At 47.2% G+C, this 26222-nt stretch overlaps 3 protein-coding genes across 11 annotated transcripts in view; 1 reads left to right on the top strand and 2 right to left on the bottom strand.

Moving 5' to 3' along the window:
* The window catches only part of UBR3 (ubiquitin protein ligase E3 component n-recognin 3), a 276834-nt gene extending 276322 nt beyond the window's left edge, over positions 1-512 (bottom strand). Inside the window, exon 1 of the mRNA XM_059727297.1 lies at positions 1-512. Coding sequence (XP_059583280.1) covers positions 1-473 — 473 coding nt within the window. The 5' untranslated portion in view covers positions 474-512.
* On the top strand, positions 81-24446 carry METTL5 (methyltransferase 5, N6-adenosine). Of its 8 annotated transcripts, none has more exons than XR_002087994.2 (9): positions 515-891; positions 2306-2428; positions 3780-3894; positions 4491-4672; positions 5182-5264; positions 5644-5695; positions 9214-9263; positions 21834-21903; positions 23111-24446. XR_002087994.2 is itself a non-coding variant. In XM_059727301.1 (8 exons), the coding sequence occupies exons 2-8, from the start codon at positions 2320-2322 to the stop codon at positions 12746-12748; spliced, it is 639 nt and encodes a 212-aa protein (XP_059583284.1). In that variant the 5' UTR covers positions 81-152; positions 2306-2319; the 3' UTR covers positions 12749-12806. The 8 variants fall into 8 exon arrangements, 5 of the variants coding, with proteins under 5 accessions (XP_059583284.1, XP_059583283.1, XP_014454978.1 ...); XR_002087995.2 differs by having other exon boundaries at positions 24198-24446; XM_059727301.1 differs by lacking the exons at positions 515-891; positions 21834-21903; positions 23111-24446 and adding exons at positions 81-152; positions 12701-12806.
* SSB (small RNA binding exonuclease protection factor La) lies at positions 12443-26209 on the bottom strand. 2 transcript variants are annotated; one of them, XM_019480263.2, is made up of 12 exons: positions 26186-26209; positions 20883-20957; positions 19545-19648; positions 19225-19399; positions 18624-18731; positions 18413-18513; positions 18080-18151; positions 17943-17985; positions 15207-15347; positions 14255-14441; positions 13947-14081; positions 12443-12904 (listed from the first exon to the last, which is right to left on the bottom strand). In XM_019480263.2, the coding sequence occupies exons 2-12, from the start codon at positions 20946-20948 to the stop codon at positions 12807-12809; spliced, it is 1230 nt and encodes a 409-aa protein (XP_019335808.2). In that variant the 5' UTR covers positions 20949-20957; positions 26186-26209; the 3' UTR covers positions 12443-12806. The 2 variants fall into 2 exon arrangements, with proteins under 2 accessions (XP_019335808.2, XP_006268924.1); XM_006268862.4 differs by lacking the exon at positions 26186-26209 and adding an exon at positions 25807-25880.
* Positions 26210-26222: the final 13 nt, after the last annotated feature.

Genomic DNA, 26222 nt, shown 5'->3' on the forward strand with positions numbered 1-26222 from the left:
CCGGCCTCGCGCATGACGTTGCTGTCGCCGCAGTCGCAGGCGCCCCCCGCCTGGCTCCGGAACATGTTGTAGTCGTGGCCGCCGTGCTCGCCCTGGTGGAAGCACTCGGCGCACAGGCTCATGCAGGGCGAGATGCCGCACGTCCGGCAGCGGTAGGCCACGAAGTTGGCCGTCCACACGAGGCCGCACAGCGTGGCCGGGTCGTAGGCCCGCACCGCCTGCACGAAGCTGTCCCACGGCTCCCCGCCCGCCAGCAGGCAGCGGCACCACTCCAGCGCCTCGCCCGCCGCCGCCGCCGCCTCCTCCCCGCCGCCTGCCGCCGCCACCTCCGGGGTCGGGGCCAGCGCCCGCTCCAGCAGCGCCTGCAGCTCCGCCGCCGCCGCCCCGCTCTCGCCGCCGCCGCCGCTCAGGGCCGCCTTCAGCCGCGCCGCCGCCGCCCGCTTCTCTCGCTCGCTCGCCCCGGCCCCCGCCATGATGCGAGCTGCAGCCCGGCTGCAGGAGCCGCTACGGCTGCGCCGGGCGCCCGCCCTGGGGCTCCCAACCCCCCACCCTCCCAGCGGCGCCTCTCGCGATAGCCGGGGACCCGGCCCGGCCCGGCCCTCCCCCGGCACTGCTTGGCGTCCGGCACTACTGCTCCGCTCGCGCACACGCGCCCGCTCCCCGCCCCGCCCCGGGGGCTGCCCCTGTGCAGGGCGCTCGTGGCCGCTCCGGGGAGGCGCTGCCAGGCGTTGGGAATGTAAAATCCCGTTTGCGTTTGGGGCCAAGGGTGCAAGCCCCCTTGCCGCAAGCCGCGCCGGGCGTGTGAGAGCCCCGCCGAGGGGCTCCTGCTGCGGCTGGGTTTGCAGCGCGGGGTCCGTGTGGGCAGGGCGGTGCGGCCCGGAGGAAGCCCGAGTGAGTCTCAAGGGCCGGGCCCTGCGGGGGGCGGCGGAAAGGGAAACCCGGGGGCGGCCCGGGGCAGGCGCGAGGCGAGGGGAGCCGCTGCGCCCCTGGCTCTGGTCCCCTCGGCCTGTCCCGCGCGGCAGGGGCGGGAGGCGCGGGGGAACCGCCAGCGCCGGGCTCCGCTGCCGGCGGCGAGGGGACGAGATAGGCGGTTGCTCTGCGGGGAGGGGAGCGCTTAGGCTGCGGCACCGAGGTAGGGCCGCTTCTGGGCCGGGGGGGCGAAGGGCTGAGGCCCCTGCCCCCGGCTGCACGCCCAGCCTGGGGCCGGGCAGGGCAGCCAATGCCGGGCTCTGACAACACAGCTCCCCGCGGCCGAGGCACCGACTCAGGCTGCAGGGAGGGCTCTGCTCGGGGGTAGTGCCCACAACTAAGGGAAGCGCCTTGTTTATTTTAAAATGCCTGGGGGGAGATGATGATGATGATGGTGATCAGACCCAAATTGGCACTGCAGGGGAAGTGGGAGCCTTGCTTTCTATGCTTGCCTCAGCCCGAGGAGGCTGAAACCCAGATGGCACAGGTGGAGAAGGGGGCCCCCAGCCACCAGGTTACCATCTTGCAGAGGCTGGGGACATTTTCCACCCCTCCTGCTGAGGGCATATTACTGTGCAGAAAAGAACACAAGAGGGAACCCAGCGTTGCAGCTTATGGGCTGGGGTCCACAGCTGCGAGATCAGTTCCAGCCCCTGCTCCTAGGACACTTTAATTAAGCAGTCACTGGACAAAAAGTAAGCAACATCCCCCAGGGAAGCAGAACCCCTGGTTGGCTAGGTTACAAGCTGGCATTCCTCTTGTGTTTTCTCTTAGATCGTTTTTAGATGTGACCTTTAATCTCCTTCTGCCTTAACTCCCCCATCTCTAAAACAGGGATTATAGCTTTTCCCTACTTCATAGAGAAAAAAAACATTACAGAATGTGAGGTATCAGGATAGGTATGCACTCCCCATTACAGCTGTATCTAAGATGAAAAGATCAGAAGAGATGTTATCAGACTGAGCGATTACCAGCAAATCCTCACAGTACCCAAGAAGTTTGGTTCAAGGATCATGAAGTGATGGATCTGGAAGTCACTCCCTTTTTCTATCTGGTGAACATAATTTTTTTCAAAGCATAAAATCCACTGCAGGATCTTTCCCAAAAGACACCATGCGTAGCCAGCTCCCCTTCAAGTTAATTAGTAATGAGGATGCTTAGCATCTCACTGAAGTGGGCTTTCTTGTGTCAACTACAAAAGCTTCTGATAGAAGGGGAGTTTGAAAAGGAGGTGTGGCATAAGTATGATTTTTGAAGATAGTTTTAAACTTTATATTTTATATAAAAGAACATTATAATCAGATACAGCTTCACAATGTTAAACTGTTTTTTTTAGTTGAAAAGACAAACATGAAGAAGTTAAAGCTTAAAGAACTGGAAAGCCGTCTTCAACAAGTTGATGTTTTTGAGAATCCAAAGTTACTACTTGAACAGTATCCAACAAGGCCACATATTGCAGGTAGAGATAATATATAATGCTGGCATTAATTCACATTCTGTTCCAATCATTTATAGCTTTTTTTTTCTTTTCTTTTTTTTTTTTTAAGTGTTTCTTCTTGTTTCTAGATTTTTTGGTGCTATAATGTTCATAGAAGGTTTTGTATTGTTGCCAGGAACAGTTCAGAGATTGTGCATGGCAAGGGGTATGGTCTGGACATTTACTAGATTTTGTTGAAAATACCTATTTTGTTATACAGTTCTTCAAGATTTAAAGTTTAACGGTGTATTTCACCTATCTGCATATAAATAGGTGTAATTCATTTAACTGGACAGCACACTCACTATTTTGCTGTCTGTCTTATCACAAACCCTGATTACAGGTGTGAACTGCTGAAGGGCATAGAGGCTCTTTGGCCCCACTGCCTACTTCATAATGCTCTGCATAGTTAGCATAAAGGAAGGAGTAGGACCCCTGTAACACTTCTAAAGAAGTCTTGAACTAAGTCATATTATAGAGCAGTAGCTTGCAACTTTTTTAGGCTTGAGGCACCCTTCAAAAATTCTTAGTTTTCACATATTTTTTCATTGGGGAAAAAGAGTAGAGCAGTTTTTCTGTTGCAGAGAACACAAAGCCCACAACAGGGGAAAGTGTTTTTAGCACAATGGATTCCTATGCAAATCTCTGGTTTTATTTAGTGAATCACATTTGCACACCTAACAGCACTAACTGTGTGGTGATGCCCCGCAACACCCATGTGTTACCCTAAGGCTCTTGAGGCACCTTAGGGTAACACATGACCCTGGTTGAAAATCACCATATTAGAGGTATAAAACTCCAAGTAACAAGGAAAATAACATTACTGAGATGGAAAAGCTTAGATCAGGGTGGGCCTGTAATTAGTGAACAGTGGTTATATTGAATCTAATTAGTGCATGGTCCTTTTTCAGTCCTAAAGGGAGTGTTAAGATATTGTTTGCATGTAGCAGAAATGTTTGCATACATCAAGAAAAAGTGTAGAAATACAGCTCTTAGTCCTTCAGTAAAAGCATTTTATATAATTAGTCAAAGATAGTATTAATACTGATAGTTCAATCACAATTCCCTGTATACTCCTCCTGCGACCAGTGCATGAAAACTACCCATTAGAGCAATGATCTGAAGTCCTTATCTTCATATTTTTGTTTCCATATACAAAAAAAGGATAGTAGCAGTGTGATCACTAGGTGTCATGTTCCTGTGTGAACAATTATTGCATTCACTAAAAGCAGCAACATGGCATTCAAAGTTTTTTTTGAAAGGCAGAAGGAATTGTTTATGTATTGACTCAGATAAATAGTTGGCTGTCATCCTCTAATCTGTTGTTTTCCAGCATGTATGCTGTACACAATTCACAACACTTTTGATGATATTGAAAACAAAGTGGTTGCCGATCTAGGGTGTGGTTGCGGCGTGCTGAGCATCGGAAGTGCAACATTAGGAGCAGGGTAGGTGATTCACGCTCAGAATTATGGTTTGCTTCTTTCCAAGTATAGAATCAAATGAAAGATAAGATTAGAACATGACAATACTGGACTGCACTTAACTAAAAATAGATGCATCACCAGACATTTTCCTACAGCTAGCCAGCCTGCAAGCATGCAAATAATGACAAGTGATAAGAACAGTTGCACTGTATTTGAAACATACTTGTTTAATGGAAACTTGTACATATTTTTGTAACTGTTTTCTCATAAGATAAACAACACAAGCTTAAAATTTATTATTAACAAACTTCAGGAAATTCTTAGGAAAATAAAAAGCTTTGCTGATCATATTCTTCTTCTATTAGTAATCTACTTTTAAAACATACCTTTGCTTCACCACCTCAGACTAAAACTAACAGAACAAATTCTGTCCCAACAGCTCTCCCTCAAAACTCGACTTTAAGCCAAAATAAAACAAACACACACAGAAGTCCCACACCATACAACAGTGTACATTAGAAAAACAAATTAATGTCCCCCCTGCCCCACCCTTCCCAAGGCAAAGACAGAACAATGTTGTAGCTGTTTGTTCCTGACTAATGTTTTCCATTTTATAGGTTGTGTGTGGGGTTTGATGTGGACACACATGCCCTGGAAATATTTAGTAGAAATGCTGAAGAATTTGAGCTCACAAATATTGATGTGATTCAATGCAACGTGTGTTCTTTACCTGACAGAATGTCAAAAACATTTGACACAGTAATTATGAATCCTCCCTTTGGAACCAAGCACAATAAAGGTTAGTGATCAGAAAACAAACAATATTTGCAGTCATTTCTGAAGATAAATGTACTATAATTGAATAAACATTTTCATCGGCTGGGTAACCTGAAGGGGCAACACTTATATTTCAGAAAATACTTTTAAAGATTTGCTTTGTTTTGTGATGTGGTAACAACACCAAACTAAAAGTTCCTTGTCCAAGTTAGATCTCTTCAAATGTCCAGCATTTGTTTTAACACAGTTGAATTTGAATAGTTAGTTGTACTATTAAATCTTATTTGCACCTAAGTACCACCCTTCCTCCTTCAATACCTTACTCTTCAACATTGCATTTAAAGACCTTTTATCTAATTCCATGTTTCAGTGCCCTTGCTTTTTGTTTTTTTTTCTCTCTTAAGAAAAGTACAGTTCTAAACTTAAGTGACAAAGCATAGCTACTGATTTCCTATGTGAGTATTTGAAAAGCAAAGTTAAACTGAGGTTTATTAAAAGAGTCGTAACTGTAATTTGGGTCCTTTTTTGCAGGGATGGATATGGTTTTTTTGAAAGTAGCTTTGCAAATGGCAAGAACAGCTGTATATTCTTTACACAAAACTTCAACACGGCAAGTAAGTTCCCAGTTTCAGCAAGTTAAGCAGAAACTAGACATAAGTGGTATTTAAATCTACATTTAGTTTTACAAAAACTGTGCAAACTTAAAAGACTTGTATGCCCATGATGGATACCACAGCATAGTTTGAATGAGTAGATTTGTTGCATCTCCCATCCATACTTTGAATACAGAACTTCAAATTACTTAAGCCATCATTCTTAATGGGAGTAATAGCAATGGATAAATTATAGTTGCAAACAACGCTGGCCTTGAAGCACAGCAATGCAGCTGTCAGAGTTGGTATTTCAACTCAGGTACAGGAGTGAATTTTTTTTCCAAGCATCGAGTTTAAAATATTAACAGTTCTAAAAGAGTCCACAAAACTTTTGTTGCAGCACATTCAAAAGAAAGCAGATGAATGGAAAGTGAAGATGGAAGTTCTAGCTGGTAAGACTATCTTCTGCTTCTAACAAATGTAGTTTGTTTGTGGTTAATAGCCTTCAGAAACAGGTTAAAACCAGTGGCTCCCAACCTTGAGGCACAACCCAAATCAGGGTCGCAGGGGGTCTGCCCCTCCCACCTACGGCACTTTCCCAACACACAGTCTGTGTGGCTCTTGCCACCATTGCCCCCTGCAATCTCAGCCCGGCCCAGGCTCTGCTGGCACCACTAGGAATGACTAAATCAGCAGCAGGAGCAGGGGTCACAACCCAGATTTAGGGTCACAGCAAAAAAAGGTTGGGAGCCACTGTGTAAAACTATAATTCACAGATGCTAGGGTTGGAAGGGACCTCAACAGATCAAGGATTCTGACCACTGCCTGGGCAGGAAAAAGTGCTGGGGTCAGATGACCCCAGCCAGATGCCTATCCAGCCTTCTCTTAAAGACCCCCAAGGTAGGGGAGAGCACCACCTCCCTTGGAAGCCCATTCCAAATTTTGGCCACCCTTACTGTGAAGAAGTTTTTCCCTGATATCTAGCCTAAATCTGTTCTCTGTCAGTGTGTGACCATTGTTCCTTGTTACCCCAAGAGATGCCCTGATGAACAGAGCATCTCTGATGCCTTGCTGCATCCCCCTAATGAATTTGTAGGTGGCCATAAGATCACCTCTCAAAAGTTTAAAATGTTGAGACTAAAGATGAATATATTTTTTAATTGACAGATTCTTTGAATTACATTTTACTTTCCCCACCATCAAGCAAGATGTTAACAAAATATAAAGGGTTGTTGGGTTTGGTTTTTTTAGCTTTGTCCTCAGCGCACACTTGTGAGATAGAAAGGTTGTACCAAAACCAAGCTGTCTCCACCATTTTCTTTACAAAAATCTCAAGAGTTGTATTAATTCTGTCTTTCCCTTTATACGAGCAATTCTCTCTTCCAGGAAGGAAACAGACCTCTAAAGCAAAACTGAAGCATTGGATTACTGTCACTAGGGGCGCAGACAGAAGCACAGCTCCTTGCTGTAACTGAAAACACTTTAAAGGAAGTGTTCTGAGTTGCAATGATCCCTCTGTGCAAACAGAAGTTCAGTGTTGGTTCCAGGGGGGAGGGGAATGCTGGCTGGGAGCCTATAGCCAGTTTCCCCTAGCAACAGTCCCTCCTCTCTTCTAGCCTGTCCCTGTTTCAAAATGGGAGGGGGGAAAGGGAGCAGAGGGAGCTCATTCTAGAGCTACCCAGCCATCTTGAGTGACTCTAATACACCCAGTCCACCCTCCAGCATGGGCTGAAAACCTCCAAACCAAACTCCCTCTGTCCCCTTTTCCCTCTCCCATTCTGGAAACAGCTTGAGGCTGGCATGCAACACAGACAGTTACAGAAGGACACTTTGTTTTAAAATGTCTTCATTTGACCCCTCACGCAATGAGAGTTCAAGATTTTCACCCGATTGGCCATTTTTAAGCTGTCTGCAGCTGAGCATTTGTGTTTGGTCATGGCTGTAAACTGCTTTCTGTGACCAGACCAGGTGAAAATTGTCACTTCTGTCTGTGCAAATTAAAACAGATGTCCCAGAATCGCAGGGGGGCATGGCACAGTCCAGCAGGACTACAGCAGCACTGCTGACTTGGGCCAGGGGAGGCAATGTCCCATATTTCCTTATGGTCATCTTATTCATAAGCCTTAAAAAGCATAATATAGTATCATACAGGGGAGGGCAAAATACGGCCCACAGGCCAGATCCAACCCATGGCCCAAGCGGGACCGTGGGCAAGACAGAGACCCTCCAAGTGCCATCCAGCCTGTGGCACATCGTGCTGCACCTTGAGCATGCAATGAGGCTGGGGTGGCTCCACAGCTGTACTGCTTTTCTAGGCAGCCCAGGTGGCAGCAGCTCCTCCTGGCTGCCACTGCCCTGTGGTACTGACAGAGACCCCTGGGCACAGCCCAGTTTGTGCGCAGCAGCTGGACAGAAGCTGCTGTTGGCTCAGAGGAAAAGGGGCTCCTCCCCCTCACTGGGGCTGGGCAGTTCTTGCTGCAGCCACCCAGAGCCCACGCCCAGACTGCCTTGCTACTAGTCTGATTTGCACTGCTGCCCCACAGGGCAGCCTGAAGGCAGCAGTGACAGCGGCAGAGAGAAGCTGCAGGGCAGACCAAGTGTGGGCTCTGGGCAGCTGCAGCATGAACAGCCTAGCAGCGATGGGGGAGTGGCTGCTTTTCCCCTGTGCCAGCAACAGCTTCTGCCTGGCTGCTGCCGCTGCTCAGCATAGGCGGGCAATGCGGAGCAGATGCTGGGCAGGCTGGGGTCAGGGCTGTATGCGCGGGTTCCAGCTGGTCTGATCTGGCTGGGGTGAGTCCAGAGCAGGTGTGGCTCAGGGCAGGCCAGGGCTGGGGCTGTGGGGAGTAGCAGGGAGGAACCACAGGACACACAGGCTGAGGGGTGCTGAGTAGCTCAGGGGGCGGGCTTGCTTATGTGCATGTGGCCTCTCCTAGACCAGCTGCTTTGCAACCATCCCTTCTCCCTCACATGGCAAGCCAAGCTAATCCTGGGGCTTGGAGGCAGCAGCTCCAGGAGCTCACATATACCGCATCCCCCACCCTGGACCCTGCAGCTACCACTACCAAAGGAGTCCCTTGGCTTCCATAGCAATAGCAAGGAATGTGGCAGGCCTGGGCCCTGGTTACTAGGGGAAAGCAGAGAGGTGGCTCCAGTAACTAGGGCCACAGTTGCTACAAGCCACTGCCAGCAGCAGCCACAGCCCTATGGCTCAGCAGGCCCATCTGCCCTGCTCTGCATGCAGGGAAGGCTGTCACTTCAGGGCACTCACGTGCTTGCAGGTCCCACGCACCCCCTACCATACCCCCACATCCTCCCCCACACACAAATCACACCCTCACAAATCCCACACATACATCCAGCCACCCAACCACACCCCACACAATATACTATATTTTGATCTATTTTGTGATCAGCTCTATATACACTATGCAAATGCACGTAAATAAGGATAAACATATTTTTTGAAATAAGAACTTATAATAGATATTTGGTTTTTAGTATATGATTTGGTTTTTTCCCCGGTTCTAAGGTGGCAAACCTCTTTTTCCAAAAGTACTCCTCTCGGAGGCAAGGGGAGGGACTTCTGGTCCCAAGACAGCAACAAGAGGGCCACAAGAGTAGCCCTCACAGCTCACCAAAACTCTCCAGCCGAAATAATTGCCCACCCTGATATAGTACTTTTTGCAGTAATTGAGTGCCAAGTTAATTAACTGTAAGTAGCTTCCTCTTAGGTGCAAATATAACAAGACAAAGCAGTATGTGTATTATAATAATACTCCATTGTCATAAGTCAACTCAGATGCATTGTGTACACCTATCAATGTGTTCTAATCAAGTGGTTGACAGCAGTAAAGTGGTTTAAATGTAAAGGAATATAGATGATAATAGTACAGCTAGCGAGTTGTATCTGCATTGAGGAAACGTACCCAAGTTGCCATGGTGTGACAGTTGTTCTCTCTGCTATTCACAGAACTTAGATATGATTTACCAGCATCATACAAGTTTCATAAGAAGAAATCGGTAAGTGTTTTTCCCTTCTTGCCTGTATTAGACAAGCACTTTAAATACAATCCATAGTCTTAGATGTAGCCAACAGTTTAGACTTTACCTTAAAATATATTTTCTATTTTGCAAGAGTCCCTAGAGGCTCTAGTCCCACTGTGTTAAGCCCTGTAGCAGGGGTGGGCAAAATATAGCCCACAAGGCCATTTATTCGGCCTGCGAGGCCCCTAAAAAAAAAAAAAATTTAGAAAATATTGATCTGTCCTTGATTCCTGTCAAAAATGTCAGAAACCAGAGACAATAAGACCCAGGGGAAGCCCGGCAGGCTACGGGAACAGCAGGGATTCTGGCCTGGGACCATGTGACTGCACGGTGTGAGGGGGAATAGCAAGGAAGGAGCCTGGGGAAAAGCGGCTCCTCCCCTGCCCCACGCTCCCTGCTGCAGCCATTCGCAGCCCACACAGGGTTGTCCTGAGCAGGCACAGGCAGCCCCACACAGCCTGCAAACAGCTGCAGTACGGGGCGCTGGCCATGGGGTGAGCAAAGGGCCGCTTTTCCCGCGCTCAGCACCAGCTTGTAACAGGCGGGGCCCAGGTTGGCTGCTGGAGTGGGTTACAAGCTGGTGCTGAGCAAGGGAGAGTGGCCCCTCGCCCATCCCGTGGCCAGCACCCAGCACTGCAGCCGCTCACAGCCCGCTTGGGGCTGTCTGTGCCTGCTTCAGCAGGGAGCGCCGGCCATGGGGCAAGCAAGGGGCCACCTTTCCCCACACTCAGCGCCAGCTCATTACCTGCCGCGGAGCAGGGGGTTGAGGCTGCACGCTGCCCCCTGCCTGTACTGAGGGGCTTGGGGCACTGGGAGTGAGCGGGAGTGTGGGGCCCACACCAGTGTCCCGGGGCCAGCACCAGCGGGGCCCAGAGCAGGGTGGCAGGGGTACAAGGTCCTGGGCGGCAGGGGCTCTATTGAGCCGGGCCAGCTCCCCCCCTCCCTGCTGGTGCAGCCCAACCCAGCTCCGCAGACCCCTGCCAGCCTACACCCTGCTCTAGGCCCCACTGTTGCTGGCCATGGGACATTGGTCCCAAGGCACTGGAACATCAGTCCCAAGATGGTGACCAAGGGGTGGGGCTACCTATGCAGCCCTAGACAGCTTGCCAAAACTGGGTAAGCAGCCCTCCACCCAAAATAATTGCCCGCCCCTGCCCTATAGTGAATTGTAGTTATATCCAGCTTAGTCTGCACGTTTGTTGCCAAGCTAACTCAGTTATTGGCATCAGGCTTGCTATATTCTGCTTTATGGCAGCAAGACCTAGGTGATACTTAATAACAATAATTATTTTGGAATACTGTAGAATATTACTCAGTACTTGAGAGGTCTCACTTTAGTCTGAAGTCAGTGCTGCAAGTGGGTACAAATAGCCAGGTACATGTTTATCACTCACTAACTGATTGTATTTGATGTATGTTAAAATTTGGCAAAGACCAAATTTTTTTTTTTTAACCTGTAGCAGGAGGCTGAGTTGAAATCTGGCCCTATTTAATAATTCAGATTTCTAAAGAGGACTTCAGAATGAGGCAGGATTTTACAGCTGGATAATAGGATAATGGCTTTGACTAGTCTGAAGGTATTTTGCACTTGAGCACAAGGATGAACAAAACCAAAACTGCTTGTGGGAAAAGCAGAAGATGTACTAGAAGCAGCAATGGGAAGGATGTATAAAAGAGGAAGGGACTAAAGTTTGCGTTTTGTATGGTGAAAGGTATGGAAGTAGACCCTGGGGAGCAAAGATCTGGTTAGACCAAGGGTAGGCAATTATTTGCACCAGAGGGCCACTTAAGGAGTTCTGGTGAGCTGTCACAGGCTGGGTCAGCAGTTTGTTGCGATTCTCCCCCCCTCACCCCAGCTCAAAGCTCTGAAAGTGGCTCTGCCCTCACTCGGCCAGGTGGATGGGATGAGGCCATGGGCAGGTGCAGTGTGGCATCCAGCAACAGGACAGGCAGGTGGGGCCAGGATCAGGATTGCAGGGCCATGACAGTGTGAGGCCAGGGCTTGGAGCAGAGCTGCAGTCTACTTCCCACACACCTCTGTGATAGACACCCACTCCACAGGCAGGAGTGTGCAGAGAACAGATTGTGGCTCTGTCCCAGGTCCTGTGCCATCACCACCCCACAATCCTGTGGTCTCTATGGAGATCAGCCTGGTGCCTATGCAAGCAGGACACAGGCAGATGGGATGGGGCTGTGGGCAGGTGGGGCCAGTATTGGGAACACAGGGCCATGACAGCATGGGGCCAGGGCCTGGGGCAGGAGCTGCAATCCACTCCCCACATGCCCCTGCCACAAAACCAGCACCTAGTGCAGGGACATGCAGGCAGCAAATCATGGCTCTGCCCCAGGCCCTGTACCCATTGTGCTCACTGACACAATCCTGATTCCAGCCCCAGTCACCTGTTCCATTTCTAGATGCTGCTCCCTGTTCACTCACGGTCCCATCCCATCTGCCTGGCTGAGCATACCCTGCCCACTGAGGTCCTGGGCCAGTCTCCATGGAGACCCTGCCCACCTGCTCCATCTGGCTCCTGGACAGTAGGGCTGGACCTGATGGCAGCAGAGACTGCCACAGGAGCAGGAAGTCCAGCTGCTGTGGTGCCCCAACCCACTGCACACTTCAGGGCAGTGGGACCAGCTGCAGATATCACAGCCCGGGCTGCCCACTATGCCTGGGCCAGGCATGACCAAGGGACCCACCACAGGCTGAATAAGAGCCAAGTCTGATCTGTGGCAAGTCTGATCTGGGCCATATTTTGCCCACTCCTAGCTTAGACCAACATTTTGAATGGAATCAAGAGGAACAAAATGGATACCAGAAAGGGTGAATAGGTGGTTATTAGTCATTAACAAGATGAGGACCTAATTTAAGGGAGCTTGTGTTGGTGCCTGGTATTTTGCAGTTGTTGTACAGGAAGAAAAAGTACAAGGCTTGGATGAATAAGTAATAAAGGCCCAGTCAGCTACAACTGTAGCTTAAACAGGCTGTTTGATCAGTTCTTAACTAGCTAGCTAGCCTCTCCCCTGTAGAGAGGCTACTGGAGTTTTATTCTGTTGAAGCTATCCTCAGATCACCAAGTCAAACGGTCAGCCTTCTAATCACACGTTAGTTGGGACAAAAATCTGCATAAGTTTAAAAATCACCAGCTGTTAAGTACCATCTTAAATGCTGAAGTTTATTGGTGACTTATTTAATACAACTTCAAAATTGCAAAGTCTGGTTCAAGGATAGAACCTCCATTTACATTTTAAATCAAGTGCCAGAAATGCTGAGAGGCTCTGACAGTATAAACAAAATATTTTTTAAAAAAATCCTGACTGGCATGTTAGAATAAGCATGTGTCTGAAAATATATAAAACAAAGAAAAACAAACAAACAAACAAACAAACACAAACCTTTCCTTTCATTGCAGGTTGACATTGAAGTGGATTTTGTTAGATTTTCTTTTGAAAAGTTCTGAACTGAGGAATGGCTTAAAACCTATTTAAAATGGAGTAATAAAAACAATGCTTTTTATATTACTGTTCTCCTGCTCCATTCTCTGTTTTCAGTTGTTTAGATGGAGGTTCTTCTTTTTCAGTCTCTTCTAATGGTCTTTTCTTGGGACTTGCTGGCCCTGTAAGTGTTCATATACACAGACACTAAGGAACTAGAAAGACCTTTGTTTGATATTTTCAACACAATTCCTACCCAGCTGAAGACATACAGTCCTTCAGGCTACTGCAAATACAAGCTTTCTTCAGTTAATGCTTTGCCACTAGATACTAGAACAATTCCAGATGATCTAGTACCTGCTTTAACAATGAAGGATTACCTAAAACAAGGTGTCAAACCTTACAAGCTGGATCCAGCCTTCAGGGATCTCAAAGAGACCAGGAATTCAGGGGCAGGGCTAGCCCTCAAAATCCTTGGCATGGAACAGAGCCCCCACTGAAGACATGTCAGCAGTGAGAGGGGGAATGACTACTGCAGTATTAACCCCTGCAGCCACTGCTACTCACCCCATCACAGCTGCAGCCCATATCCAGCCCACAAAGGAGGGGCAAATTTGATACCCCTGCTTTAGACCCATTTACGACAGTGCTTTTAGAGTCTTTGAGACATCTAGTCTTGGAAATAAGCCCTCAGAACGCATAAATCAATGCAGGGAGGTACGAGTTTATTCAGCTAGAGAAAGTGTGTAGTGGGGGGGAGAAAGTGTGAAGTGGGCTTGGGGGCTGTAAATGTTAGAAGAGAGTGCATCTAAACTGGCGACCTGCACAGAAGACAGTATAAGCAGCAGTCATGTAACCAGTAATTTTCATTTAGGTAAAAGTCAGTCTAATTTGGCACCACCATTTGCTATTCCCTATGATAGCAATCTTCAGTATCCCTTAGTACAAATTTCTTTGGAGTGCCCTGTTAATGGTCAGCCCTGTTTTGGCTGGCTAAATTCTCTACACCAGTTTAATCCTTGGTTTCCAACAGGTATCATGTAAGAAACATGACCAGGACAAACATCCCAAAGCATGTGAACAGTTGTCTGTTTTTTTCATTAGTTAGAACTTGACTACTTTTTTTTTTAATTACCTAAGAACAAAGTCAGATTCTCTGTAAATACAGCTCTGCATCCTGGTAGGAAGTTTTGAGCTATTCCTCCCAGGCATGAAGTATCTTACCTGTTTCTGTATTACTGTCACTCTCTTCATCCTCACTCTCAAATTTTGTCTTTTTACCCTGGAACTGCACTTTCCCTTTGTTCTGTGCACCTTGGGCCGTCTTCCCTCCTCTTCCTTTACCTTTAAATTTGCGACCTGTCACAACGTACAGACAAGTTCAGAACATTTGAGTCACTAAGTAGCAATACATGCATTTCTGTGCATTTGCCATTTGGGGAAGGAAAAAGAAAGAAAATAACATTGCCTAAATCTACGGTTGCCAAGAAAGTTAATTCACAGCATAGCCACATCAGGCAGAAAAAAGTTACCTTTTATTTTCCATTTGTTTAGTGATTCTTGCTGGCCCTCCATGATTTTTTTCAAAGCTTCTTTCTCAGTATCTCCTTCTAGCACCTGCCATTTTACATCCTTCTTACGCAGCTGTAAGTTCCCATCATTTGCTTCTGTGGCTTTATCCAGGACTTCTTTTGCATTACCTTTAAATAGAATAATACCCTAAAACAGAAAGAGTTTGCATGCTTGAGTTCACAGCCAGGACTCTAGTTCCACCTGTGAACCTTTAGTGTGAACACACTCAAACCCCCTCCGCAGCAACACGGTTTCTACTCTACCAGCACAGCTACTTCACCCCTGGTGAGTAAAGCACTAGCTGAAGGTATAAGCAGGATACTCTGTGCTTATCCTGCACCAGACTGAAACAGCCCAAATACCACATATGAATTCTTTTTTCCCTCTCTTAATTATACAAGAGCTTTACTTTCTCTTAATTTATGCGGATTCCTCCAGACTATGCTATATGGATCTACAAAAATATTAATTTAGATTAGGAGAGAACTTCTCCCACTTAAAAAAATAAGAAGTAACCCTTTATTTACAAAACTAATGGAACAAAACTCAGTAGTACTTGAGAGCAACCAGTTTATCTGGATAAGTTGCTGATGGAACATAACACACTGGCGATAAGGAATTCAAGACACACTGGCTGTCTACACGAGGCGTTGACTGCACAGTTGTTACTGCTCCGTTTAGAACTTGCATAGCCAAGTACTAAATGACTGTGCAGTAACTGGCTTCTGGGTAATGCTGACTGTGCAGTAGCATCGGGTCATGGTTAGTGCCCTATGATGCTACTGCGCAGTACTAGCAAGCTACTACGCAGTAAGCATCTCATGTAGACATGGCCATTGGGTACTTAATCTAATATTGCTTCCATCATTATACTTGTTCCTGCCCACCACAATTCTGTATCAATTTACTGACCTCCTTTGCTCCTCTGACAAAGTCTATCCATTTAATTTCTCCGTGATCAGAAAAAACTGCATGAAGATCTTCTCTGCAAGTTTGATCATCTAGGTCACCAGAAAATTTCAGCAAGTATCCAGTGTTTTCTTCCAGAGATTTCTAAATGCAAGAAATGAAGGAGGTAGCTATGAGAAGGAAGGGGAAATCTATTTTAATTGTATCACAAAGCATATCTTAAGTCTGCCCATAACCTTAAGTTGGTGTCTTCCCTTAACTATCTTAGGTGAATCTAGAAATATTGTCAAAGGCCAAATTCACTACAACCCTAGAGCTTTTTTGAACTTGAGTTTTTATGAGTCTTGTACTGTCTTTCAGTAGCTGCCAGCCTTTCCCATACCAGGAAAATGTTGCATAAAGTTCAGGGACCCCACTATCCAGAAAAAGTGGGGGAGATGCGGAAGAGAAGAGGTAGTCACCAACTCCTAATCCAGCAGCTATCCCTGGAAAACAGAACCATTACAATTTAATCCTTTTTGCACCTCCTATACTGCTAAGGAGAGCTAGTCTCCTGCAGCATTTTGTTTCTTTAGAACAGGAGTCAGTGCCCCCAGCACGCATGCCGAGCATGGCACACAAGGCCATTTTCCTCAGCATGCATTTGGGCCGGGATGGGGAAGCAGCAGCTGTTTGCAGCCTCCTAGCTGCTGCCAGCTGGGAGCCCAGACTGCTCCCAGCAGGTGCCTGGGAGGCTACAAGCCCTGCTGGCAGCAGCTACCCCAGAGCGAGGGCCAGCTGCATCTGGGAGGCTACAAAAACAGCTGCTGCCTCCCCACCCTAGCCCCAACGGGTGCAGTGCCAGCACCTGCTGCCTTCCCGGAAACAGCCGGGGCCTGGAGGGCCACAGCTGTTTGTAGCTTCCCAGGTGCAGCCAGCCCAGGCTCTGTGTAGCTGCTGATAGCCACAGAGCCCGGGCTGCTCCCAGCAGCCAGCTCGGAGGATGGAAATCCTGCTGCAAGCAGCCCAGGCTCCATGGCTATCAGCAGCAACCCAGAACCTGGGCCCGCTGCAAATAGCTGCTGCCTCCCCGCCTTAGCCCCAGGGAGGCAGCAGGTACTGGTGATGCTCCCTGCTGTGCTGCCCTCACAGCTGCCACTTCCGCAGCGCGTTGGAACCCAGCACAGTGGAGGGCACAGAAAGCTGCCTGCTGCTCCGAGCTTCCCACTGCCCCGGCCACACTTCACCTGCAGGCGGGGGCAGCAATGAGGGGCACAATCCTGCGTGCTGCCCACGCTGCTCCCATGCACACAGGGGAAGTGTGACCCATCAGCATGGAGCTTGCAGCAGCAGACAGCTTCCCTGTGCAGCCCCTCTGCAAGCTGCCGCTCTGAGTCGCACTCGCTGCACTCCAGAGGGCCCAAGGGAGGGCAGCAGGGCCAGGACTGCAGCATGTGCAACCCGCAGCAGCACACAAAGGGGCCGCACAGGGAAGCTGCCTGCTGCTGCAAGCTCTGTGCTGCCAGGTCATACTTCCCAAGTGCATAGGAGCAGCATAGGCTGCACACAGGGTTGTGCCCCTTGCTGCTGCCCCAGCCTGCAGGGGAAGTGTGGGCAGGGCAGCGGGGAGCTTGGAGCAGCAGGCAGCTTTCTGCATCCCCCACTGTGCCCTGCTGCACCAAGTTCCAACACTGCTCTGCAGAAGCAGCAGCAAGGGCAGCATCACCAACACCTGCTGCCTCCCCAGAGCCTGGGGCCAGGGCAGGGAGGCAGCAGCTGTTTGCAGCTGGCCCAGGTACTGGGTAGCTGCTGATAGTCATGGAGCCTGGACTGGAGGGAAGGGGCACAAGCAGGGCATCCTGCCATGTACCCCCTGCCCTCATTTTGTTTTTCTGGCATGCCAGCACTCCAGCACCTTCCAAGGTAGGCATTGCAGGGGTTTTTGGCACCCCAGCCAAAAAAGGTTGCCTACCTCTGCTTTAGAATATTAAGAGTTACTTAGCATCAAACAATCAGCTGTGTATCAATACGCTGTGATAAAAATTGAGTCGATATTTTGTTTCATAGATTCATCGATTTCATAGACATAAGGGCTGGAAGGGACCTCGGAAGATAATCGAGTCCAGCCCCCTGCCCCAGGGGCAGGAAGTCAGCTGGGGTCATAGGATCCCCAGCAAGAAAAACATCCAGGTTTCTCTTAAAGCCATTCAAAGTAGGTGCTTGAACCACCTCTGGCAGCAGGCTATTCAAGACCTTGGGGGTTTGGACAGTAAATAAATTCTTCCTTATGTCCAGCCTGAAATGGTCTTGCAGGAGTTTAAACACTGTTTAACCTTGTCATCCCTTGGGGCAGTCTGGTGAACAAACATTCCCCCAGATCCTGGTGGACACCCCTTATAAAAAACGAACAAACTTATAGGTGGCCATCAGATCACCTCTGAGACTGCGCTTTTCCAGGCTGAAGAGTCCCATAGCTCTCAGCCTGTTGTCGTAAGGTCTGTTTTCCAGAAAAAAAAACCCACATTTTTGTGAAAAAGTCAAGTTTGATAAAGGAGACAAGTTACTCTTATTTGAAGGTTTAAGTTTAGCACCACCTCTAATTAGAACATAGCTACATAAGTTTAGCATCAGGCGCTTTGGTATGGGCCGAGTCAAATTTGACAGAAGGGGCTTTTGTATTCTTATTACCTACGATAAAGTACAGTACTTATTTTTATTGTAATTATTTTTATGCTTGTAGAATATTCAAAAGATACACACCATCTCAGCATCTTCTGCTTGTTTCTGCTTTACTTCTTTCTCCCTGTAAAGTAAGATCAGATCAGGTCAAACTTGTTTAGAGTGCAACTAAATGACCGAGTTAAGGTTCCTTAGTTTCCAAACTAAGACTAACTTACTGTTTGGCTTTTGCTTTAGCCTCCACTTTATGTTGTCTCCTCTCTTCATTCTTCTTTAAAAAGTAATCCTCCCTTCAATAGGGAAAAATCAAGTTAAAATAGAACTCTATCATGTAATTAAAGCAACCTAAAGGAAGACTGTAATAGCCAAGGAATGGCTGGGTTCACAACATCTTAAAATTAGGGATGCTCTGATCCAAAGAAACTGCTAAGCCTAAAAAACACAATCAATATTTGAAATCTGTATAAGGCAGCAATGCTTAAATTCCCCAACTCAAGTCATATTTAGTGCAAGAATAGATACCTGAGCAAACATCAGTTAGATGGACTTACTTGAAAAGGACTATTAGCTCCGTGTCTTTGTATTTTTGGTTTGGGATCTCTATGAACTTCTTAGCAGAATCAACACTATCAAAAACTGCAAATATAGATCCCTATAAAAGAAAGGTGGATATCAAGAATCAAACTGATAGATTAAATGTTTTCTAGTAACTTCCCAATGTTCACAGATGACTGAGCACCAGGCTTTATAAGGAATAGCTACCTTAAAGGCTTTCTGCAATGTTCTCCTCATCTGAATACTCTCTACTGGGCCTTTTCCTTCAAGCCATTCTTTGATATCATCTAGTGTAGAATCTGTTGGAAAACCTTTCTGCAAAATAACAGTGAATTTCAAATCATTATACAAATCAGATATGCCATGACATTTCAACTGAACTCTAGATAAATATTTATTGCAGTTCCTGTATTGTGACCAAAAGACAAGTCAGTTGCTTAAGAAGGGAGGGGTGGAAAAAGAGCACTTTATTTTAAACCAGGGGTCAGCAACATTTTTGCTGCCAAAATCACCAGCAACCTTGACTTATAAGATGTTGGTGTGCCAGGGGCAGATGGCAGGGGAGCAGCGAGGGCCCCAATCCTTGTGGCAGCACAGCCCCAGCCTCTTCCCCACCATCTGCCCCAAGGCATACATGCCAAGCAAAATGTTTTTGCATGCCATGTTCTGGCACACATGCCAGGGGTTGCCTACCCTTGTTCTAAACTCAGTTTTATATGGAAATAAAGTGAGGATCGATTTCACTTGAGTTGAAGCATTTTAAGCAATAAACTGAAACTTATACAGACAAGTACAAAAGTGTACTTACAATATATAGAGATCTGTTTTTAATTTCATTTTTATACTGGTCATTCACTTCAGGGAGGGGTTTGTTTGGAGATCTCCTGATTTTAGTTTTGTCTTCACTTATTTCCATAAGTCCAGCCTTGGATTTCCTTAATGCTTCCAGTATAACACTAAAATCTTTTGAGAGATGGCTTAACCTGTGGAAGGAGAGGAGAAAGGCATGTCAGACCCATATATATTATTTCCCTCCATCACTCAACAATAGAGATGGAGTTGTACAAGCACACTGAGGACCCCAACATTCAGACAAGATAGCCATCTTCAGGTTATTTGTTGTTTTACCTGTTGAATTTAATCATTATTTCTAAAGGAACCCAGCCATCGTCTTGCTTGATCTGCTCCTTTAGGAACTTGTCTCTTGGTAGATTGTGGTCACCAAAATAGTACTGCAAAATAAATCAATTTTATCTTTAAAAAAAGCACTGCTCGGGTAATAAGTAGCTTCATTTCTATTAATTTAATGAAGACTTGTGTGGGTAGTTCAATGCAATATCAAGACTCATAACAGATCTCATACTGATAGAAATATCTACATAACTGAATTAGAAATCCTGCAATTATGAAGATGTCTTTTACAGTGCCCATCTTAACATGAAAATTATCTAAAATAATCTGCAGTTAGCTTTGAAAAGTGATCTCATTTAGTAAACAGTACCAAATAGAGCTGCAGTTGCTACAAAAAACAGTCTATAGCTTGGTTTAGTAGATAAGACTTCTGATCATGCATAATGCTCATCTTCATGGTATTTCATATTTTTAATGCACAAGAAAATCCAGTAAGAACAAATCTGTGGCCCACAGGAGGGAGCTGGGCTGCAAGCTCTTGTCCACAGCAGCAAAAGGTTGCTGCCCCCTGCATTAGATTTAATTTCAGTTATAATCTATTTCAGTAACTGCACTTCTTCCCCAGCCACCCCCACTCCCTGCATTGTACACACTCTACTAAGTCAAATAAAAGTAATTAGCATGGGTGTGGGAGGCAGAATTAAAAAAGCACAAAAACATTTCTACTACTACATAAAAATAATCTACACTTCCAAGTTCTTCAAGTTGAATGATATGAAGACACTTAATTTAAAATGGACACAAGACTTTAATATTGAATTATTAGTAATAAAGCAGCACTGAAGTGTAAGACAGCAAATTAAGTAGAATGATAATACTTTCAAAAGTATGAATGTACTGAATAGGAATTTCCCTTCAAAAGCCAAAATAGGTTTAACATTAAATGCACCTCCCTATTTGCATGCATGTGCAATAACATCTGGATTTGCAATAAGAAATTTAACATTGTTTATTTTAATACTACTTAAAATTTGCCAGTTTGTACCTAAAGTAGAATTTAAAAGTTAAAAGATATGGATAAGTTGCTGATGATTCAAAGTGTATGATTTGTTACAGCCATCTTTGAAAGTCTGCTTCCCATTTAAATATGTAATAGCATTTAATGTTAGGATACTTCAGATCAGACCTGGACCCAAGACTAGCATGTCTAAAACCAATTTAAAAGATTTGGGTGTAAATAGTAGCTAGCTAACATCTGTTTAGACAGTCAACTAAATCCCCATTAGTGTAGCTTAAGACAAACTGATTTGACATCTAAAATCAAAATGAACATACCTCAATTTGCTGACAGATTTTTCTTTCTAGGACAGACATATTTTCACCATCCCCATTTTCAGCCATTTTCACAATCTGTATTCAAAGAGGGAAAAGTTGATAGTAAGAAATCAAGGCTCTGTTGTCACTTGCTGCATTTCCTAGCCCTAGAAATTCAAATAAAATCTTCAGTTTTGGGCAATAGCCAGATCTAAAAACTATAGAACTGATGCTCTTTATCTACACATTTAAGTTACCATATCAAGTTATAAGCCAGAACCTTAATTAGGATTTAGTTAGCATGCAAGATAGAAAATGAAGACTTATATTTAAAATGTATTGATAAGCCAATATGCAGCATAAAATTCTGATGGTTCGTTTACAGAGCCACTGCCACTGAAGCTATACTGGCAGTTATGTCAAAGCCCTTTAGCATAGAGTGGCAATTCTCAACCAGAGCGCCATGGCACCCTGGAGTGCCTTGAAATTCTTTCAAGGGTGCTGTGGGGTGCCATGCAATGTTAGCAGTGTTTGGTATGCAAATATGATTCACAAGAAAAACCCAGAGTTTTCAAATAGGAATCCATAGTGTTAAAGTGCTAAAAACTTTCTAACATGTTGTGAGCAGAGTTCTTTGCAAAGAATTGTTGTTATTTTCCTGCACTCAGAAAAATGAAAGCAGCTGACATTTTCCCGGAGTTGTCTCAAGTCTGAAGAGGTTGAGAATAAAATTGGCAGAGATGCAAATGTTCTGTAAACTAGACTAAGCCTAAATAAGCAAAGTAATTCAACTTTTGCAACAGTATCCATGATGCTTGGGCTCAGATTCTCAAAAGATATTTAGGTACCCAATTCCACGTTACTGCATTTCATTTGTACTTAGGTATACCTTTGATGACATAAACCTGACTGTTTAGCAACAGGTTATCTCCCTGGAGATTTCTGGTCCCATCTATTTATTTGCTATTTCAGTGACTTGTCTGATAGTCAAGACCAAAGAGAGGATTAAACTGCAGTCTTCCTCAAGAATATGAATTTCAAGGTATTTTTAATTTCCAGCCCCTAACCCCCTCCCTCTTTTTTTTTTTTTCTTTGCAGGGAGGGGTGGAAGGGAAGGGAAGAAACTGGGTGCTTTGCTTCTGATTCTCTTTTCAGAACAGCTTAGCTATTTGTAAAATGCCTCAGCTTCTTCTGATGCTGTCTCCAGAAGAGGGTTTATCTTTACTGTACAGTCTTAGCTTGAATAATGGCTCTAGTTTTGCCTTTAGCCTAGGGGTGGGCAAAATGCAGCCCACAGGCCAGATGCAGCCAGCCAGGCCATTCTACCCAGCCCATGGGCCTCCCAAAAATTTAGGAAATTAATATTTATCTGCCTCTGGCTGCTGGTCATGCAGCCCTCTATGGCTTGCCAAAACTAAGTAAGCAGCCCTCCACCCAAAATAATTGCCCACCCACCCCTGCTCTAGCCCAACTCTCATCAACTCAAATTACTGATCTATGGGCACAGTGGTGGTTTAAAATGAAGTAACTTGCTTTCTCAGAAGGCAGGAACTGAAGCTTAAATGGTGCTGGCACTCAGCTAGAAATAGTGAGAATGCCAGCTACAAGTTGACACAGTTTGTGAGATGCCAATTCCCCTGCTTTTCAGTCAGTGTGGCCACTCTTCACTTGAGGAAAGCTGGTTTGAGTAGAGTAACTTGAGTTTAGTCCTATGGTAATTTGCACTATTGGGCTTTGGCTGCTTTACAAAGCTGTGGGAGTTGCCTACTATATCACATCAATCCTATTTTAGTTTAATCTTTCTCTCTTTAAATTCAGGCATCTTTCACCAACTGTCCTCTTCAAGGACAGTTATATTCGTCCAAATTGTTTCAAACTATTTTTAGTTTCAGAAACCAGCCACTGTTCTCTATTTACTTAATTTTAACCCCACATAATAGTCCAATACAACCTCTTCTGATCTACAAGTCATATTGTTATTGTTCTGATGGTACTTTTGTTACCTACTATGCACAACCCTAAAAACATCATCTCCCAGTCTTTCCTACTTCATGCCACTAGGACCCAACCTTGACCTGCACCACAGTTAAAGTTAGCTATCATTTTTCAAATGACAGGGGTGGACTGGTAAATTCAGAGGTTTCATTTTTGACTATCAGTAGTTAGTAAATAAATCCATTCAGTATATAATCCCAGAGTTCAAATACCTGAAGGACAATAGAGAGTGCCTTTTTTCTCTGTGGTTTTAGGGGACAGGACTAGAGGCAATGGACTTCAACTGAAGCAGAGCAGATTTCAGATGGAGACCAAGCAAAGCTGTCTGAGTACAAGGGTGGTGAAGTATTAGAACAAGCTATCTAGAGAAACTATGGAATCACCACCCTGGAAGTTCTCTTTAGTTTTAAAAGATCCCCATGAACTACAGCCCAACTCTCTTCTTCCTCTGCTCCAGCTCCTTAGCAATAGCTACCCTACAAAATAATGGCTTGCCTGCACTACCTTCTAGCGCTCTGCCAGCTAAAATAATCTGGTCCTCTCTTCTCAGTAAAGGGGCAAGCATCAGTATGAGACCGACAGGCCAAAATATTCCAGCCTGCCCCTTGACACCTCGGTACACCGTACAACATATGGTCTGCCTGGGCAATCCCAGTAGCCCACCAGAATACTTTATTAAGCCAAGAAGGATTTGAGAAGTAAACCAAAGCCTTGCATCCTTGCCAGAGGAGCAGCAGGCCAGCTTCACACCCTGGACAGCTGCAGCGCCAATGGCAGAGACATGGTCAGATGCCATTGTGACAGTGGCAATGTTCACACAAATTCTCCCCACACCCCAGACGGCTGCTCCGGTCATACACCCATTACACTATTGTGTGGCAGTTCATTAATCTGTGCAGCAGCCTGCACACCTGGCCCAGTTTCACCACTTGCAAACATGCTGAGGATTTACTTCCAATCCAAGCAGATCTTTGCAGTCTTCCACTGGAAAGTGTACCTTGCTAGTGGTCCTCAGAGTCTGACCTGTGCATCCTGATCTTAGGCTAAACACAGGAAGAACGGAAGGTGATGGGGCTCTGACAAGTGCCTGTACTAGCTGCAGAGGAAAGCAGCAATGGCTGGGTCCTTGGGTCAAAGGTTGGTGAGCATGAACTAGGTCATTTCAGCCTACACTCTAAAAATGCTGCCAACTACTGATTCAGACCAGCTGTCCCAACCCTAATGCTCAATCTCCTGGCCCTCTCATCTCTCAAATAGTCCCCCTGCCCCAATCCATAATCACAGACCCCTCTCCCCTAATCTCCCTACCCTGTACCTTCCTAACACTCTCCATTTCTTCAGACAGCATTAAGAGATTATAACATTCTGAGTGTTAACAGCTCATATAAGGACAGGGCACATACGAGGAACCTCAGGAACAAGTGACCTAGTGACCTGCTTTCAATAGACCACATTCAACTCCACTGCTCAGAAAAGTGACTACCCTAACTCCCTTCTGGTTTGTAGAATGCTCACTCGAAAGCTTGCTTAATAACTATTCTCCAACCATTTGGGTTGGTCTAATAAAAGATATCAAATTCACCCAAGGAACCTTGTCTGCCTATATTATCCTTAGACCAACACGGCTACAACCTAAACCCCTGCACTCCTTTCACTGTACTTCTGAAGGAACTGGAAAAAAATATTGCTCTAAAGCGTTAATCTCAGAGTAAGTTTTCCCCCTGGGGAATACAGGCAAGAGTGGGGAAACACATGGGAGTCTCTGAAACCTGCAAGACAAGAGCTCATTCACAGTACACATGGTGCAGTAGTCACAGCAAGTTTCCTTGAACCACAATTACAATAACAGCTTGTTCAGAAACCCTTTGGTTTTAATAAAGCCCCACTCCTGCTGCACTTGGGCTCATCCATTCAGCATGAACTCTTAATCTAGAAATTGAGCCTGTTCAGCTCTGCTCCCCAAAGGGGGAGTTGTTGCCCCATCCTAGCAGGAAGTCTTAGTTGGAGATGATCACTTGGCAAACAATTATAAACAATGGTTTGAGGCTCAAGTGAGCATTGCACACAAGAGCAATTTTTGTTAGTTAAATGCTGTTTCTGGTGGGCTGCAACTTAGAAGCTCCTTACTCAAGATAAATCTGTATTTGGATAACCACCCTCTAACTTCCCCTCTCCCAGCAGTACTCACCTGAAGCATAACAAATTTCAGAATAACGGGGAAAAGACTTGGAATAACTGAAATGATGCAGCTTTAAACAAAACGGCACTTATTGAACACCGCTGGGAGCTGTCCCGCTGGGAGCTTCACTGCCAATTCATGTCTTAGGCCAGTGATGCTCCAAGCTCTGGCCCCGCAGGCCAGGCGAGTGGCGCGAGCTGGTCCGCACACTGGCATGGGCCCTGTGCAGCTGCTGCCCAGTGCCAGGATTGGGCTCTGGGGCCCTGTGACCCCCCCCCACACGCACTGGGGCTAAGCCCTGTGCCTCAGTCTGGGCTCCCCATGGGCAGGGGCGGCCCTGGTGGGTGAGCCTGTCTCAGGCTGTTCACACTACAGGTTCCCGGGGGAGCCGGGATCCGAATGGCCCAGCAGAGGCCCACGGCTCCCTGCCCAGCCCGCGCACTGCGGCCTCTCCGCCCCGTGAGGTGCCCGCAGCCGAGGCGGGAGGACACCCAGAGCCTCCGGCCGCTCAGGCCCGGGTCTCCCGCCGCGGCTCGCACGTCCCCGCACAGCGCGGCCGGAGCGAAGGTGGGAAGGACCGAGGGCCCCTCCGCAGCGCCCCCACCCCGGGCAGGTGGCAGCACCCCCGGGCCGCCACGTGCGCGGCCTGCGGGGCTGCTCCCCCCGGGCCCGCGCGGAGCCGCGTGGGCGCAGCGAGGCGGGAACCGCCCACCGCCGCGCGGGGAAGGCGCCGCACCCCGGGGCCGCACGCGAGAGGCCGCGGGCACAGACCTGCTGCACGTCGCGCTCCGCGGGCGTCCGACACCTTCCGCCTTTCAAGGCCGCAGTCGGCGCCGGGGAGCCCAGCAGCCTCCGCGGCGGGTCCCGCCCGCCTGCCTCACGTGGGTTGGCGCCGCTTCCGGTGCGCGGCCTGGCCTGGTCTCGGTCTCTGCTGCCGGGCTGCCCGCGCGGGGACTCCACTCGCCCCGGCCCCGGCGGCTCCGGGCCTTCCCGCGGCGCTGGCTACAACTCGGGAAGGGGCCGAGGCGGGGCCCGCCCCCACCCCCGCCGCGTGCAGGCCGCCTGGCCGGGGCAGGGGAAGGCGGGCTCGGTGGCACCAGGCGAGGTGCGGGGCAAAGGCGGCCCCGCCGCTACACGCAGTGGCACTGACCTGAGTGGGTGTGTCTGGTCGAGCCTCCATGCCTGAA

This window comes from Alligator mississippiensis, chromosome 4, assembly GCF_030867095.1.
Source record: "Alligator mississippiensis isolate rAllMis1 chromosome 4, rAllMis1, whole genome shotgun sequence".
Classification (NCBI taxonomy): Eukaryota; Metazoa; Chordata; order Crocodylia; family Alligatoridae; genus Alligator; species Alligator mississippiensis.